The following is a 15,839-nucleotide window of genomic DNA, read 5'->3' as shown; positions in this document are numbered from 1 at the left end:
GGCACACATTCCTACCCTCTTTGCAGGCAAGCAATGATCTTATGGAACACAGCTCTGACCTACCAAGTCCAGTTACAAGCTCACTTCCTGCCAGGACAGAAAGACACATTGGCAGACGACCTAAACAGAAACATCAAAGATCCCCACGAGTGGAAGCTAGACCCACAAATATTTGCAATGATAACTCAAAGATGGTGCCTACCAAATATAGACCTGTTTGCCAGTCCTCAAAACTACCAGCTGACAAAATTTTGTACAAGGACATTCCACCAACAAGCATGGAAAGTGGACGCTCTCTCCTTCAGTTGGAAAAACCTGACAGCATATGCCTTTCCTCCATTACCTCTTCTCACAAAGGTTCTTTTGAAGGTCAAAAAGGAGAAACCTCGAATGATTCTCATAGCCCCAGACTGGCCTCGCCAGCACTGGTACCCACTATTGAAGAATATGGCTCACAACCCACCATGCATATTGCCTCAAATACCTCATTTGCTCACACAGCAAGACAAGCAGATTCTACACAGCCAGATCAAAACCTTAAACCTGGCGGCATGGCAAATCAATTAAGTAGCCAACCAGCCCTTCTTTCTCAAGCAGTACTGGATGTTATTCTAGAAGCCAGGAGGCCAAGCACCAGGAAGGCTTACTCGGACAAATGGAAAAGGTTTTCTGCTTGGAACCAAGCTACAGGCCTAGATACAACTCAGCCTTATATGCCTCACATTCTGCAGTATTTAGCTGAGATGTTGCATTAAGGAATTTCCTTCTCTATTAAAATCCATTTATTTTCAAATCCACTCCTAAGGCAGTTCCTCAGAGGGGCAAAAAACATTAGACCACCTAGAAGAGCTCCTACACCTACATGGGACCTCAACTTTGTTCTGGAAAAACTAACATGACCTCCCTTTGAACCAGCTTTATCTGCAGACCTTCAGTTCCTATCTTGGAAGACTGCCTTGCTCCTGGCATTAACTTCTGCTAGGAGAGTTTCAGAATTACAGGCACTTATGGCAGTGGAACCTTTCCTCATTTTTCATCAAGACAGAGTTTCTCTACGAACTAATCCCTTCCTTCATGCCTAAGGTGGTTTCCAGCGTAGCTTTAAATCAAGCCATCCATCTACCCACTTTCTTCCCCAGTCCACATAACAAAGGTGAGAGACTCCTACATTCCTTGGACATTCACAAGCAGCTTCGATATTACTTGGATAAAACTAAGGCTTTCAGAAAAGCTGACTAGCTCTTTGTTTCCTATGCTACAGCTTCTCAAGGGAAGGCCATTTCCAAGCAAACCATTTCTAAATGGATAGGCCATTGCATACGATTCTGCTATACCCATCATGGGAAACCAGTTTCTCCTACCATTAGGTCCCACTCTACCAGGGCAACAGCTACCTCTACAGCCTTTCTCAGGGGGTTCCTACCAAGGAAATTTTAGAAGCTGCAACTTGGAGTTCTGTACACACCTTCTCCAAACACTATCACTTACCTCTTTATTCTAAGTCCAGGACAGGCTTTGCCACTGCAGTTCTGCAGGGGCTCATTGCCTCCTCTAACCTTCTATAATGCCTCCACCCTACCTTAGCTTTGGGACTCAACCCAAGTGTGATGACTGCAGCAGGGTAACACTATGAACATAGTACAGTTTTGTACCTACCATAAATGTAGATGTTCGAGTGTTCGCCCTGCTGCAGTCCAGGTTACCCTCCCTCCAACCCCTCTGATTTAGCTAAACCTCTGCTATGCCTTACTGATGTATTTGCTTATGGCTTAAGGGTTTTTGTGTCTGTACAGTGTTCTCACTTTTTGGTACTGATTTGGATCACCTTTTTGGGGGCACCTGACATCTGGGGCAAGAAAAGCTGAAGAAAATGCGTCTGTTGCAATATATGTACCCCTGGCGCACTGATGTCAGGGATGAGGCGACAGCAACCGACGTCGGACCAAGACTTTGGAAATCCGGCTGACTGCGGGGACCGCCTGACGACAGGATAACCCAAGTGTGATGACTGCAGCAGGGTGAACACTCGAACATCTACATTTATGGTAGGTACAAAACTGTACTTTTTGTACCTACCATAAATGTAGATGTTCGAGTGTTCACACTGCTGCAGTCAAGGTTACCCTCCCTCCATCCCCTCTGAACTAGCTGGACTTGACTATACCTTTCTATCCTATACAACCTTTGTGGTGTATTTGCTTGTAACTGAAGGTATTGTTTTATTCTTGTATGTCTATTTTTTATTAGCAATATGTATTGCCTACCTGTTGGGGGCACCTGACATCTGGGGCAAGAAAAACTGAAGACAATGGCGTCAAATCCATTTTATATGCCCCTGGCGCACTGCCGTCAGGGAAGAAGCGACAGCAACCGACGCCGGACCAAGACTTTGGAACTCTGGCCGACTTGCGGGACCGCCTGACGGCAGGATAACCCAAGTGTGATGACTGCAGCAGTGTGAACACTCTAACATCTACATTTATGGTAGGTACAAAACTGTACTTTTCTATTGATTTGGTTGCCTTGTGCTGCTTTTAGCTTCTCATTACTTTTTCTACGGATGTGCCTACCACCCACAGGAGCCTGGGCACACAGTTTTCCCGAGTGCCCTCACTGATATTTTACCCTGACCACTGGCTACTACCTTCCACCATCCCCAGATACTGGACTGAGCCACTGGGAAGGCAGACTTCTCCCCAGGGAAGCCTAGGCCTGACCACACTCGGAAGCACACCACCGTCTGGAGCCTTTTTCAATCTGCTTTAAATAATTTAGTTTCTTCCATTGTATAAGTCACTACTCATTGTTTACAGTGTGTGTGTGTGATGACTCAGTTGATAGTACCACTGGCCATAGCCCTTGAAGAACTATTTTTGAGAAGGTTTGCATGGCTCTGTTCTCAGAACCTCCCAGATGATATATTCCTTTAAGAAATGTTAGTAATTAATTAATCTTAATTACTTTTTATTGTTAATTGATTCTGTATTGTATTTAAATGGAAGCTTTGCATATATTTTTTATAAGACCAGAAGAAGCACTTGCGAAAGCGCTTGTCTTTTTTTATTTTATTTTGCATTTTTATTTTATGATGTAGTTTATTAAAATCATTTTTGCAGCCGTGATTATCCAGATGATTTTTTTTATAAACTCCCAGGTGATGTGAAAAATAAGATTTTAAATTCTCCTTTGGATAAGGGTTTGGTTTTGAGTTCTTTGGTTATCAGAAAATATGATGAAAGTAGTAAGTTCATACTGAGAATTGCTAATAAATTTTTCATTCCCCCTTTTCCAGTTTTTCTAAGGGATTCTCTAATCCCTCATTCAGTTTTGGCAAGTAAATAAATAAATATAGTCTCAACAAAATGCTGGTAAACAGACAATCCGATGTAGTCCATTTCATCCGATTCAATTGTTTGGACTCCGATCCGGTGTCGGCACCTCTAAATGTGTGGATCCTGTGGTGTGACTCCTCCCCTACCCATAATTCCAGTTTTCTTCCTTTGAATACCCCAAAACTCGTTTGCAGCCTGAACTGAATTGTACTTCGAGGTCTAACCTCCTTTATCACTTCAACGATAAGCAAGTAGCATTTTCATAATTTTCTATCCTCTAGATGGTGCTTTCAACATTTTTCTGTCCTACCCTACTCTGCTAAGAATTTTGTTTGGGGGAAAAAAAAAAACTTACATATTGCTGTCTTAGGCTAGGGTGTTCCTACTGTGCTTGTATTTCTATATACGCATATTTCTGTCACTTCCTAATGTTTAGAGTTGTGTTTCTGTTTCTTTGTTGTTGCTGTTGTCTTCTAGGAGCACATAACTATGTTCAACAAAAGCTTTAAGAACCAAACCCCAACCAAGAGTAGGGATTCCAGTAGTGGCAGCCCATCAGATGGAATCCACTGCAGCAGATATCAAAAAGCTGTTAAAAAAAAGAGACATTTGTCAGGTTCCACCAGACCAGCTAGGATGTGGAGGGCTTTGTTGTGGGTTTTCAACTAGGATCTAACGTCTGCTCCACATTCTTTGTAGTCCCAAAAAAGACAGAGGATCTGAGGCTAATTTTGTACCTAAGCCACTTAAATCAGTATGTGACCCAGACGAATTTGGATGTGGTCACAGTTCAGTCCATTGTACCTCTACTCAAAGGACGACTGTGCTCAGTTGGTCTTCAAGATACTTACTGGGGTCTGAATTTTGTGTTGGACAGACTTGCACCATTTCCTTTCAAACCCAGCTAATCAATGTGATGTAAGGTTATTATTGTGGAAAACAGGATTACTAACATCTACTGTGAGTGTGTTTGAATTGCAGGCTGTTAAGTAATTCAACCTCGTCTTACTTAAAGATAGGATATACTTGAGAACCAGCTCTTCCTTCATGTCAAGGGTGTATCTGAATTCACCTTAAGTCAATCTGTCCCACTTCTGTATTCTTTGCAAAACCTAAAAATGAGGGAGAAGGAATCCTGTATATGTTGGATGTCCACTGACAATTTGGATACTGTATTGACAGGACAGGGACTTTAGAAGTTAAGATTAGCTTTTCATTTTCTGTTAAAATAACTCTATTTCCATAATTTTCTGACAACATGCTAAAAGTCATGAGGGAAAACAAAGTGAAATACAAATAAATTGTATGTAGCTAGATGGGAAAAATTATCTCTCTCTCTCGTGCCAGAGGAGAAACCAGCACCTGAAGCATGCAGACATCAAAGTGGTGGTGGATGTTCTTTGTGTTTCACTGCTGCAGTCGTTACATTTGGGTTATCTGCTTGCAGGTAGCCCTCAGTCGGCCTGATTAACAAAGTCTTGGGTCCTGCGTCGGTTGCTGTCCCTTCTTCCATGACATCAGGTCGTCAGGGGTATAAAACATGCAGCCAACGCCATTACATCAGTCTTTCTTGCCATGTGGTGCCCGAAGCAGAAGCAGGTCACTAGTGCCGGTCGGCCGACTCCTGAAATTTTCATTTTCGAGTTTCAGAACCGAAGTCTTCAACTAACGCTAAGTACCCCGTTGGGGAAACCTTTTCTTTGTTCCCTACCAATGTCAGTAAAAGTTAACAATTGCATTTCTTGTGGAAAGCAAATACCTCATAAAGATTTTCATTCGTACTGTATTCCTTGCCTAGGCCCTGACCACGACGTACCTTGCTGTCGGTTTTGTGCTTTATTTAATCAGTGCACTATCCGTCGTCTGTATATTTTTGCCTATAAATATTTCGGTTCTTGGTTTAATTATCCAGAAATGCCATCGGTTAGCCATCCGACTACTGTTCGAAAAAACGCAAAGATAAAGACAGAGACAGGTTGCCGAGGTCCAAAACTGCAGAGGACGCTGCTCATAAGCCAGTCGCCAGTTTGCTGGTACTCAGTGAGGCGCTTTCGCAGCCCCTGATACCCGCTACTTCTGATTCGCAGGCCTCTACTGAGACCCATTCGGAGTCTGGTATGCGCAAGATGCTTCAACTATGGAACCCGCGGATGTCTCTACCTTGGATGGGTTCGAAGCACCGGCTTCTGAGGGTGTATTTAGGCCTACGGACTTGCATATTAAACCGACGCCTCCTTCACTTAGGCCTAAATCTTGAACCATGCCTAAAAAACCAACGCCCAGGCCACATGCTCAGGCCTCTTTGCCTAAAAAACAAATAAGAATGGCTGAAGATCTAATGACTCTAATCAGGGGTAGCCACCCCCCCCCCCCCCCCCGCTTCTAAGAGGCCTAGGACTGAAGTTGTGTGTGAATCTTCTGACCAGGATTCTGTTTTTTCTGATTCTTCTGATGATCTGGATTTTCCCTTATTTACTTATGAGGATTCTGATGCAGACGAGACTATTCCCTCTGCTTCCCCTCCAGAGGATTTTTCTTTTGGTGAAACCTTACATATTGTAAGGGAGCATTTCCACTGGGAAAGCCAGGATTTTTCTGATTCAAAAAAGAGGCTTAGGGATTTCTTACTCCTGCCTCAATATAGACGTTTAGCTATTCCTCCTGTACTAGACATTGTTGATGACAGGGTCCCTGAGTCACACAAATTCTTTTTTAAAAGTCCTACTGCGGATCCAGAGACAATTTCACAGGGGCCCAAGGGCATTAAGGCTTCTACTGCTAAAAATCCTACCCCTTCAGATAGAGACTCCAAGGCGCTGGATAGATGGGGTAAGAAGGTTTACACTTCTGCAGCCTTGGCCATTAGGGCTTTAAACTGCCAGTTTCATATGTTAAAGTATCAGCAACATGTTATTGGATTGCTTAAACAGAAAATTATGTTGATTCCTGACTATGCAGAAAATAATGAATTACAGGATTTAATGCATTCTGCTGAACAGGTTGGAAAACATACTTTGCAATGTGGTTTTGATTCATGAGAGGCCGGTTGCAGGACTGCTGTTACTGGGTCTATGCTCAGAAGGCATGATTGGCTTAAGGAGCAGTCTTTGCCTGATAATGTTAAAGCTAAATTGTTGGATGCTCCCTTAAATCAGGACCGCCTGTTTGGCAACAAGGCTGAGGAAGTTCTTAAAAAGATGGAAGATAAAGCTAAATCTATGCAAACTGTTAAAGATTTCTTACAAGTTCAGCCTCCTAGATTTAGTAGGCATTGGCAATCTAAGAATTGGTCCTTTCAGCCCCTTCCAGGTCTTCTCAAACCAAACGCAGACAGCAGAAACCCCAAGTTTCAGCCCCAGGGGATGCACAGGATTAAGCAGTGGGGGGCCTCCACTTCCAAATCTGGGAGTAATAAGACTCCCCCCTATGGTAAACAGTCTCACTGACTTTCTTTTAAAATTTCCAAGCACTTACCAACTGACTGCCCCTTTGGGGGGAAAGATTGCTCTTCATGCAGAGAACTGGGATCTTATTACCCGGGACAAATGGGTTTTAAGTATAGTGTCCCAGGGATACAGATTTCACTTCCACACATTGCCAACACCAAGTGGGTGGCCAGACCTACCCCCAAATCAGTGGGCAAAGGCCCAAAAACAAGTACTTTCTCTCTTAAGCATGGGGGCTATTCAGTTGGTACCAGAAGAGGAAAAGGGACAGGGTTTCTACTAGAGACTTTTCCTGGTACCCAGAAAAGTCAATTCATGGTGTCCTACCCTGGACCTGTCTACTCTAAACACCTTTTTGGAGATTCCAAAATTCAAGGTGCTGACTCTTCACCAGTTGCTTCCTATGCTAGGCAAAGATGCCTGGTTGGCAACACTAGATTTAAAAGAAGCATACCTGCACATCCCAATCAGGGAATCTTGCAGAAGATACCTACGCTTCAAAGCAGGCTGCATGCACTATCAGTTCTCTGCACTGCCCTTTGGATTATCTACTGCACTCAGGGTATTCACTAAGTGCCTAGCTCCAGTTATTGCATTTTGCAGGCAAAGAAATATTCAGATATACCCATACCTGGACGATTGTCTAATTCATGCAGAAAGCCAGGACATACTTTTGGATCATCTGTCCTTTGTTGAAAGAGTTCTCACTAGTTTGGGGTACACCATAAACGAAAAGAAATCACAGCTGGTACCCTGTCAAATTATATTCCTGGGAGCAAGCTTGAATGCATCTTCCCAGATGGTTTATCTCACGCCGGAGAAACAAATTCATTTGACAACCTACTTCAAACAAGTGGCCACAAAAACCCTGCTATCTGCAAGACAAATACTGCAAGCCTTGGGGTTCATGGCCTCCTGCATTCTTCTAATTCCATATGCAAGACTGCATATGAGGAAACTACAGTGGTATCTAAAAAGCCTATGATGTCAACATTCTCAAGATCTAGAAGCAATGATTCCTATCATAACTTGCCTACGCCTAGAGTTCCTTTGGTGGGCAGAGGCCTGCCACCAAAACAAGGGACTACCTTTCACACCACCCCCTGCCACCCAAACCCTAACAACAGATGTATCAGACTATGCATGGGGGGCTCACCTGGCAGGGAAGTGCATTCAGCGCAAATAGAACCCAAGTCAAATGCACTTGCATATCAATCAAAAAGAAATGTTAGCTGTACAGAATGCTCTGACAGCCTTCAAGGACCACAACTAATCTTAAAGACTGGACAACACCACTGTTATGTGGTACATAAACAAGCAGGAGGGGTGCACATTCTTATCCCCTCTGCAGACTAGCCATGGCATTGTGGAACACAGCCTTGAGCTACCAAGTGCACCTACAAGCTCAATTCCTGCCAGGAAAATTAAATAGATTGGCAGACGGACTAACCAGAAACCTCATGGACCCACACGAGTGGAAACGGGAACCAAGGATTTTCAACATGTTGACAAGCAAATGGAGGAGCCCAGATATAGACCGGTTTGCCTCTCCCCAGAACTACTAATTCTACAAATTTTGCACAAGGACCCCCCACAAACAAGCATGGAAAGTGGATGCTCTGTCCTTCAGCTGGAAAAACCTATCAGTCTATGCCTTCCCCCCTCTGCCTCTGCTCTCCAAAGTACTACTAAAAATCAAACAGGACAAACCAAGGATGATTTTGATTGCTCCAGACTGGCCACGCCAACACTGGTACCCCACTCCTATGCAGTATGTCATGGTTATACCCATGGCACCTGCCTCAGACTCCTTCCCTGTTGTCTCAGCAGGAGAACCAGATTCTGCACCCTCAGACTCTAACACTGAACCTAGCAGCCTGGCTAATTACCTAATCTCTCCTTTACCATCTCTCAGTAAACCTGCGATGGATATCATTTTAGAGGCAAGGAGGCCTAGTACTAGAAAATCTTATGCTGAAAAATGGAAAAGATTCTGTGCCTGGAACCAGTCTCAAGGGATGAGCACAGCAGCACCCAATTTACCTCAGATTTTACAATACTTCACTGAGATGCTTCACAAGGGCCTGTCTTTTTCCTCCATTAAAATCCACGCCTCAGCCATTTCTGCTCATTATAACACAGAACCTCCCCTCTTCTCTCATCCACTGCTCAAGCAGTTCCTCAGAGGGGCCAAAAATTTGAGACCACCAAGGAGAGCTCCAACCCCAGCCTGGGACCTTAACTTTGTTTTGGAGAAACTCACTCTACCTCCTTTCGAGTCAGCTGCTACTGTAGACTTAAAAATTCTTTCTTGGAAAGCAGCTTTCCTTTTAGCAATCACTTCAGCTAGAAGGGTATCTGAATTACAGGCCCTTATGGCAGTGGAGCCTTTCATCATCTTTCATGCGGACAACAGTGTCCCTCAGAACCAATCCATCCTTCATGCCCAAGGTGGTATCCAGTGTGGCTCTTAACCAGTCCATTCATTTGCCAACCTTCTTTCCCAATCCGCAGAACAAAGGGGAATGGATACTGCATTCCTTAGATGTGCACAGACAACTTAGATTCTGCGTGGACGGGACTAAATCTCAAAGGAAATCTGAAAAACTGCTGGTGGCATTTGCTGCAGGGGCAGAGGGGAAGGCTATTTCAAAGCAAACCATTTCTATAAGGATAGGCCATTGCATTCATTTCTGCTGTAAGCACTATGGAAAACCTATCCCCCAGGGGATCAGACCTCACTCCACCAGAGCTGCATCTACCTCTACAGCCTTTCTCAGAGGCGTCCCTACCATGGACATCCTAGAAGCTGCTACCTGAAATTCTGTAAATACTTTCACCAAGTGTTATCATTTGGCAATTTTCTCTAAATCCAGAGCTGGCTTTGCCACTGCAGTCTTGCAGGGCCTTATAGCTGGTCTTAATGCTATCTAATTCCTCCTCCCAACCATAGCTTTGGGAATCTACCCAAATGTAATGACTGCACCAGTGAAATGTGAAAAACATAGTACAGTTGTGTACACTTACCATACATGTAGATGTTCGAGTGTATTCACTGTTGCAGTCCTGCTTACCCTCCCTCCAGCCCCCTAACTTCTTTTGGCTATACCTCTACTTTCTTTTACTATGTTCAAAAGCTTTTTAGTGTATTTGCTTTTTTATTGGAGGTATATCATTGTACTGTTATATTTAATTGTTTCCCATTAGGGGGGCACCTGACATCTGGAGCAAGAAAAACTGATGTAATGACATCGGCTGCATGTTTTATACCCCTGACGACTTGATGTCACGGAAGAAGGGACAGCAACTGACGCAGGACCCAAGACTTTGTTAAATTAGGCCGACTGAGGGCTTACCTGCAAGCAGATAATCCAAATGTAATGACTGTAACAGTGAATACACTCGAACATGTACATTTTTGGTAAATGTACACACCTGTACTTTTTGTATTTGTCTGAGCTCTTCTCTTCAGGTTTAACTTTTGTCTCTGTAAAATGTACTCATCTCATTTGTGTCTGCATGCTTGCCTGTAGATCAGCCAGTGAAGCAATCCCTAAAAGGCATCCTTTGATGTCTCACAGGATGAAATTGGACCCATCCTGTGACCTGAATTGTTTTGTTGGAAAACTGGCCTTACCAACATTTGAATCGGCTACTTTTACACTTCTAAAATTTCTTTCTTGGCAAAGTTTTCCTGCATCTGCTGTCTTCTCTGCTAAGATAGGCTGTAAGGTACAGGCCCTGATGTGTAGTGAACCCTTCTTGCAGTTCTGTAAAATCAGGAAGACCTTGCATACTGTTAAATCTTTGTGAGAAGTTGTCATAGAGGTTGCCCTGATCCAACCTATTTAACTTCCTGCCTTCTTCCCTAATCCCCAGAATAACGGTAAAATGATCCTGCACTCCCTTGTTGACATAAGACTAATTCTGATTTACTAATCCATTGCATTAACGTTTACTGCAAGACCAGTGGCACGACCTTGTTGGAAAACGTCAGACATCATTTAGCAAGGGGTACTGCAGCTGCCATGGCTGTCTTAAGGTTAAGTTTTTCTAGAGACAGCTACTCTGTTCTCTGTTCACAGCTTTTCAAAACATTACAAGTTAGGTGTGATATCAAGGGCAAGACTGGAGTTGTCTTTGCTATCCTAAAGGGTGTCCTTCAGTTGTTATGCAAGCCATGTGCCAACCAATCCACCTGAGTTGATCAAGCTTTAGGAGTCTTCCCTGTAGATTAAAACTGCTGCAGTGACCCACAAGGAAAATACTATAGTTGTATAGGAAATTGCCATGATTGTCAGCCTTTCTCTTTGGCACTGTAGGACAAAGCCCTTACTGTGACCCAGGAGACCGGGAATTGTATTCGCAGCCCCTGCACTGGAGGAGCCAGACTGGGAAGGGTCGTGACCCCTTGCCTCTGCTGAGGATGGGGAGAGTTGTATGCACTCATGGAGACGTTTGTGACTTCCTTTGGTGTAGACTTGGAGAAACCACCTCTCATGCTTCCTGGGAGGAGGGGAGTGCTTGGAGGGGCCCCTCCAGGTAAATGAGGGAGAAGGCACATGAGATTATCTCATTGCACAACTTCCTCTGGAGCTCAGCTGTGTGTGTGCTGGGGGTTAGGGCTAGCAAGCAGAAAACCAAATCACACCATTGGCTGCCTGAATGATAACCTCTCTTAGCTGACTCTTGGACCGATGATGGGAATATTGGGGGACATTTGGGTGGTGACTGATGATCAGCAGGCAGTGAGTGTACAAAAAAAATTACTGCGAGTATAGAATGTGGTCACTGTTACAGTTCTGTGCCTTTCCCCTTCTGTATTGGGACCTTATTGGGCCTGCTTTCCCCTTCCTTGTTCAGTCTTAGTAACAAGGGCTTGAATTCTGTATGTAACAAGCTACGTCACTGGGGCAAGCCAAAACAGCAGCTCCTGATATTAACATGGCTCTGCCCTGCTTTTTTTTGGGGGGGGGGGCGCAAGGAAAAATAAAGATGCCGTGGGTGGATATATCCTGTATTCCAAGTATATGTAGGCATCTGAAGTAAGATGTTGTCAGCCTGGCCATGAGAAAGGATACACTTCCTTGACACTGAGGCGAACATCAGACTCTGATAGTGGCAGAGGTCTCTGTAGATTGACTGCAACGATGATCACACTTGAAGATCTATAATTATGGTAGGTTGTCTACACTACTGTACTTCTCTTGTACAGTGCAAAAAATGCACTTCTGCACACTGCTTGTTATGCTGATATGAAACAAGAACTTTGTATTGCAAAAATAAATGAAGATACAACTAACTAATGGTTGAAACGGGCGCAGCATTTCCAATTGCCTTTTTGTGTTGTAATGCTTCTGATATTTTTACTGGAAGTTAGAGTAGTGTGTATATTAAACCATAAGCTCTGATGTTTGCTTCTTTACAGGACACCACTGATGCTGGCAGTGATGAATGGACAAGTTGACTGTACTCACCTTTTGCTGGAAAAAGGAGCTACAGTTGATGCAGGAGACAAGAGGGGAAGAACCGCTCTCCATCGTGCGGTAATGGAGATGTTTAGTTCCTTTAAAGTAATATAAAGTTAGACAAGCAGCCATGTCAAAGTCATGCTGAATTTTTAACTGTACTGGATTTTCATAGTTAAAATGTATAACTTTCCTAAGTTTCTGGAAGCTGCATGAGGCATATGGTATATTAAGTGGCCTGCCATTTTATTTTAGGCAGCTGTTGATTAGTGTGTCTTTAGTAGAATGCTGCATGGTTAAATGTGAACTGCTTTTTATTGCTTTTGATCATGGGCCATGGTAGCTTATGCTCTTATTTTGGAAAACTACTGTTGTAATATTCAACACATATGAGAATCAATTACAAGCGACCTGTGTCCAACTGGCCAGACTCCTTGAGTTCGGAAGACGTTGTGGTGTGAGCTTGACCCCCCCCCCCCTCCATGACTCCTGGTTGTAAGGTTGCTTCAGACAGCCCACACCTTTATTTATTTTGTTTTATTTTCCACTACAAAGGTAACCTGAAATGTTCTTTTTATGGATCACTGTTGTCTTAACTTTTAGGAGTTCAGCTGCAGGTGATTCCAGAGGTCCAACCACACTGTCAGAGCTCTTTACCCTTTCCCCATTTGGGGTGATGCCTCACCCCAAGGGAAATTCACATTCTTGGTGTGAAAAGAAAGCAAACCCCATTACCTTCAGTTCTCTTTGTCTGTGGTCAGTGCCTGGAGTCCACTGCATTTATTTATTTTGAATTTGTTCACCAGGGTAGCGCACTGATCCCATTGGTCCCATTTCAGTCTCAGCCTGGGCTAAACACAATAGTGACATGACATTATATACAGAGTGAATGACACAATAAAATATATACGTATGTGTATATAAAGTGAATATCATAGTTGGCTTGAGGGAATAAAGTCAACAGATAAATTATATTGTATACAGAGTGAGTAAAAAAAAATATAATACATACATGCAATATATGTAGAGTGGACGATTGGCATGCTGAAAGAATCACAATCAAAAATGAAGTCAGAGCAAAGTATGTAGATGAAAGAAGGGAATGAGTCTTGAAATGTGCTTTTATTGGTGAACTGAAAGTGGGATAGGAGGAGTGATCTTTAAAAAAAGATAGGAGGGTTTCCCACAGTTTGGGACCAAGGACTGAGAAAGCACAGTCTCTGCAGCAAAGTTGGAGGAGAGGACATGAGTGGTTTAGATAGCTAATGTATGTTGGTGCATCTCTCAATAGTCTGTAAATTAGTGGAGGGAGGGTGTCTTTCTTGATAAGTTTGAATAGTTGAGAGACAAGTAGAAAGTCAGCACGTTGTTTCCCAGGTAGCCAGATATCTTTTTCAGTGGAATTCCAGCGGTGTTTGTTTTTTGGGGAGAGAGTGAGGAATCTGCAAATAGTGTATGAAGTGAACTGAATGATGAATACATTTTTTTAGAAGCTGCAACAATTAACAGGAAGGAGACACAGTATTCAAGCTGGCCCAGTAAGATGTCTTTACCTATGACATTGCTAAGATGCCTTTACTTATGACCTTGCTACAGTGTCTGGATAGAAAAGGGGAGAGTCTATTAGCCTGGAATAGGAGAGAGTTGATTTTGTTTTGCATATAGTCCAGGTGGATTTGGAAATTTGGGGGGCGGGGGTAAACCAAATCCCTAGGTATTTGAATGAAGCGATATTTTCAGTAGTATTAAGATCAAGGATTTTTAGAGGCCTGTAGATAGAAGTGAGCTTTTGTCTAGTGCCAAAAGGCATTGATCTGATGTCAGTTTTCATTCTGTCTTCAACTGATGGATTCTGATCTGACTCGGCCATTGCTAAAACTTGTGGCAACCGAAAAACTCTCAGGCTTCTCTCTTACCCACAATGCACCAACCCCAGTTACCTCTGATCTCGTTTGCTGCCTCCAGCAAAAGACAGTCATCCAACTCTTGAGTTTCCTTTGAGATAAGTGTTGAAATCTTATATTTTGTCTCGTGTTCTTACTAAAATTTCTTTCTGATAAATCCCTTACCCGTCGCCTTACAATTTATATGTATACATGGTTACCTATGAAAAGATCGAGCAGCTGAAATATCGAACACTATATGGTAGATATTTCAGAAGATCGAACACTTTAAATTATTAAAAAAACAAAAACACAACCAACACGAAGATGTTACTGCAGGGGGCAAGCCCCCCTGCACCCCCCATGTGTGAGGATGTGCCCCCCCCCCCCACTTAAATATACCAACTCAGAGATTGAGCTACAGCAGGGAATAGGAATACTTTCCATTTCACGCTATATTGTTGGTGTAGTGCAATCTTGGAGTTGATGTATTTAAGTATGGGGGTGTGGGGGGCACAGCCCCCCACATGGGGGATGCAGGGGGGATTTCTTACTTTAGCTAGTTTCAGCTTTGAACGTCTCAATCGACCTAAAGAAATCACATCTACTTCCAGTACAGGTGATAGACTTCATCGGAGCTAGAATTCATCGGAGCCCATCTGGACACAGTGCATTGCGTAGCTCTTCTCCCCCAGACAGGATGTCTACACTCTGACTCCATGTTAGACAGATTCTAGACATTCCTATAGCTCCAACTTGTCTTGTTCTGAGAGCGTTGAGCTCCATGGCTGCCACCATAACTCTTGTTCCTACAGCTCGTCTCCACATGAGAGTTCTTCAGTGGACTCTGACGGTTCAATGGTCCTTTCTTTATTATCCTCTAAACTATCCAATCAAACTATCTCAAGTATTCAAAGAATCCCTTCTCTGGTGGCTTCAGTCACAGGCTCAAGAATGGTATCATCCCTTTATCCTTTCTCCCTCAAAGGCTGCGGTGACCACGGATATCTCCCAGCTCAAGTGGTGGGGGGCATTACCTGGGTTAGATAGTCCAAGGCACCTGGTCCCCTTTAGAGACCAATTTGCATATAAACGTTGTGGAGATGAGAGCGCTGCTCTTAGCATTGCAAGCCTTGCACACCTCTCTTCCCATAGGAGCCATTGCATTTCAAACAAACATCATGTCCATTATTTGGTACATCAACAAGCAGGGAGGAACCAAGTCTTGCTCCTTATGTCGAGAGCCCATGAGCTTGTGGCAATGGGCAATCTCTTCCAACCACTTTGTAGTGGCAATGCACATTCTGGGGAAGTCAAACATTCTAGAGAACAGGTTCAGCAGGACCATTGTGATGCAACATAATCTTATAAAAATGGGGTTTACCTTGTTGCGATCTCTTCGCATCTCCTTCCAACACCAAATGCAGTAATTTTTTTTGCCCTGATTCCTCCGCAGGGACAATCATCGAGAAATGCTCCAGTCCATGTTTACCCCCCCCCCACGGTCTGCTTTATGCTTACCCGCCTCTTTGTCTAATTCCCAATTTTTTTTCAGAAAGATCAGACGTTGAAGAGCAAAGTAATCCTCATTGCTCACTTATGGTCTCAACAAGTGTGGTTTCCTGTCCTTTGTTCTCACCTTGTTTGTCCCCCTTGTACTCTGGATCCCATTCTGGAATTTCTGTTGCATTCTTCAGGGCATCCTCACCC

At 43.5% G+C, this 15,839-nt stretch overlaps 1 protein-coding gene across 1 annotated transcript in view; it reads left to right on the top strand.

The window, feature by feature from the left end:
* The window catches only part of ANKRD52 (ankyrin repeat domain 52), a gene marked incomplete in the record, with an annotated part of 2,835,210 nt that overhangs the window by 2,232,684 nt on the left and 586,687 nt on the right, over positions 1 to 15,839 (top strand). Inside the window, 1 exon segment of the mRNA XM_044083713.1 lies at positions 12,207 to 12,324. Within this exon segment, the coding sequence (XP_043939648.1) occupies positions 12,207 to 12,324 (118 nt within the window).

The sequence above is a fragment of the Protopterus annectens genome, chromosome 9.part0 (genome assembly GCF_019279795.1).
Source record: "Protopterus annectens isolate FY-2018-M chromosome 9.part0, PAN1.0, whole genome shotgun sequence".
Lineage (NCBI taxonomy): Eukaryota > Metazoa > Chordata > Ceratodontiformes > Protopteridae > Protopterus > Protopterus annectens.
The sequence above is the reverse complement of the archived record's forward strand: the minus strand, read 5'-3'. Positions and strand labels throughout refer to the sequence as shown.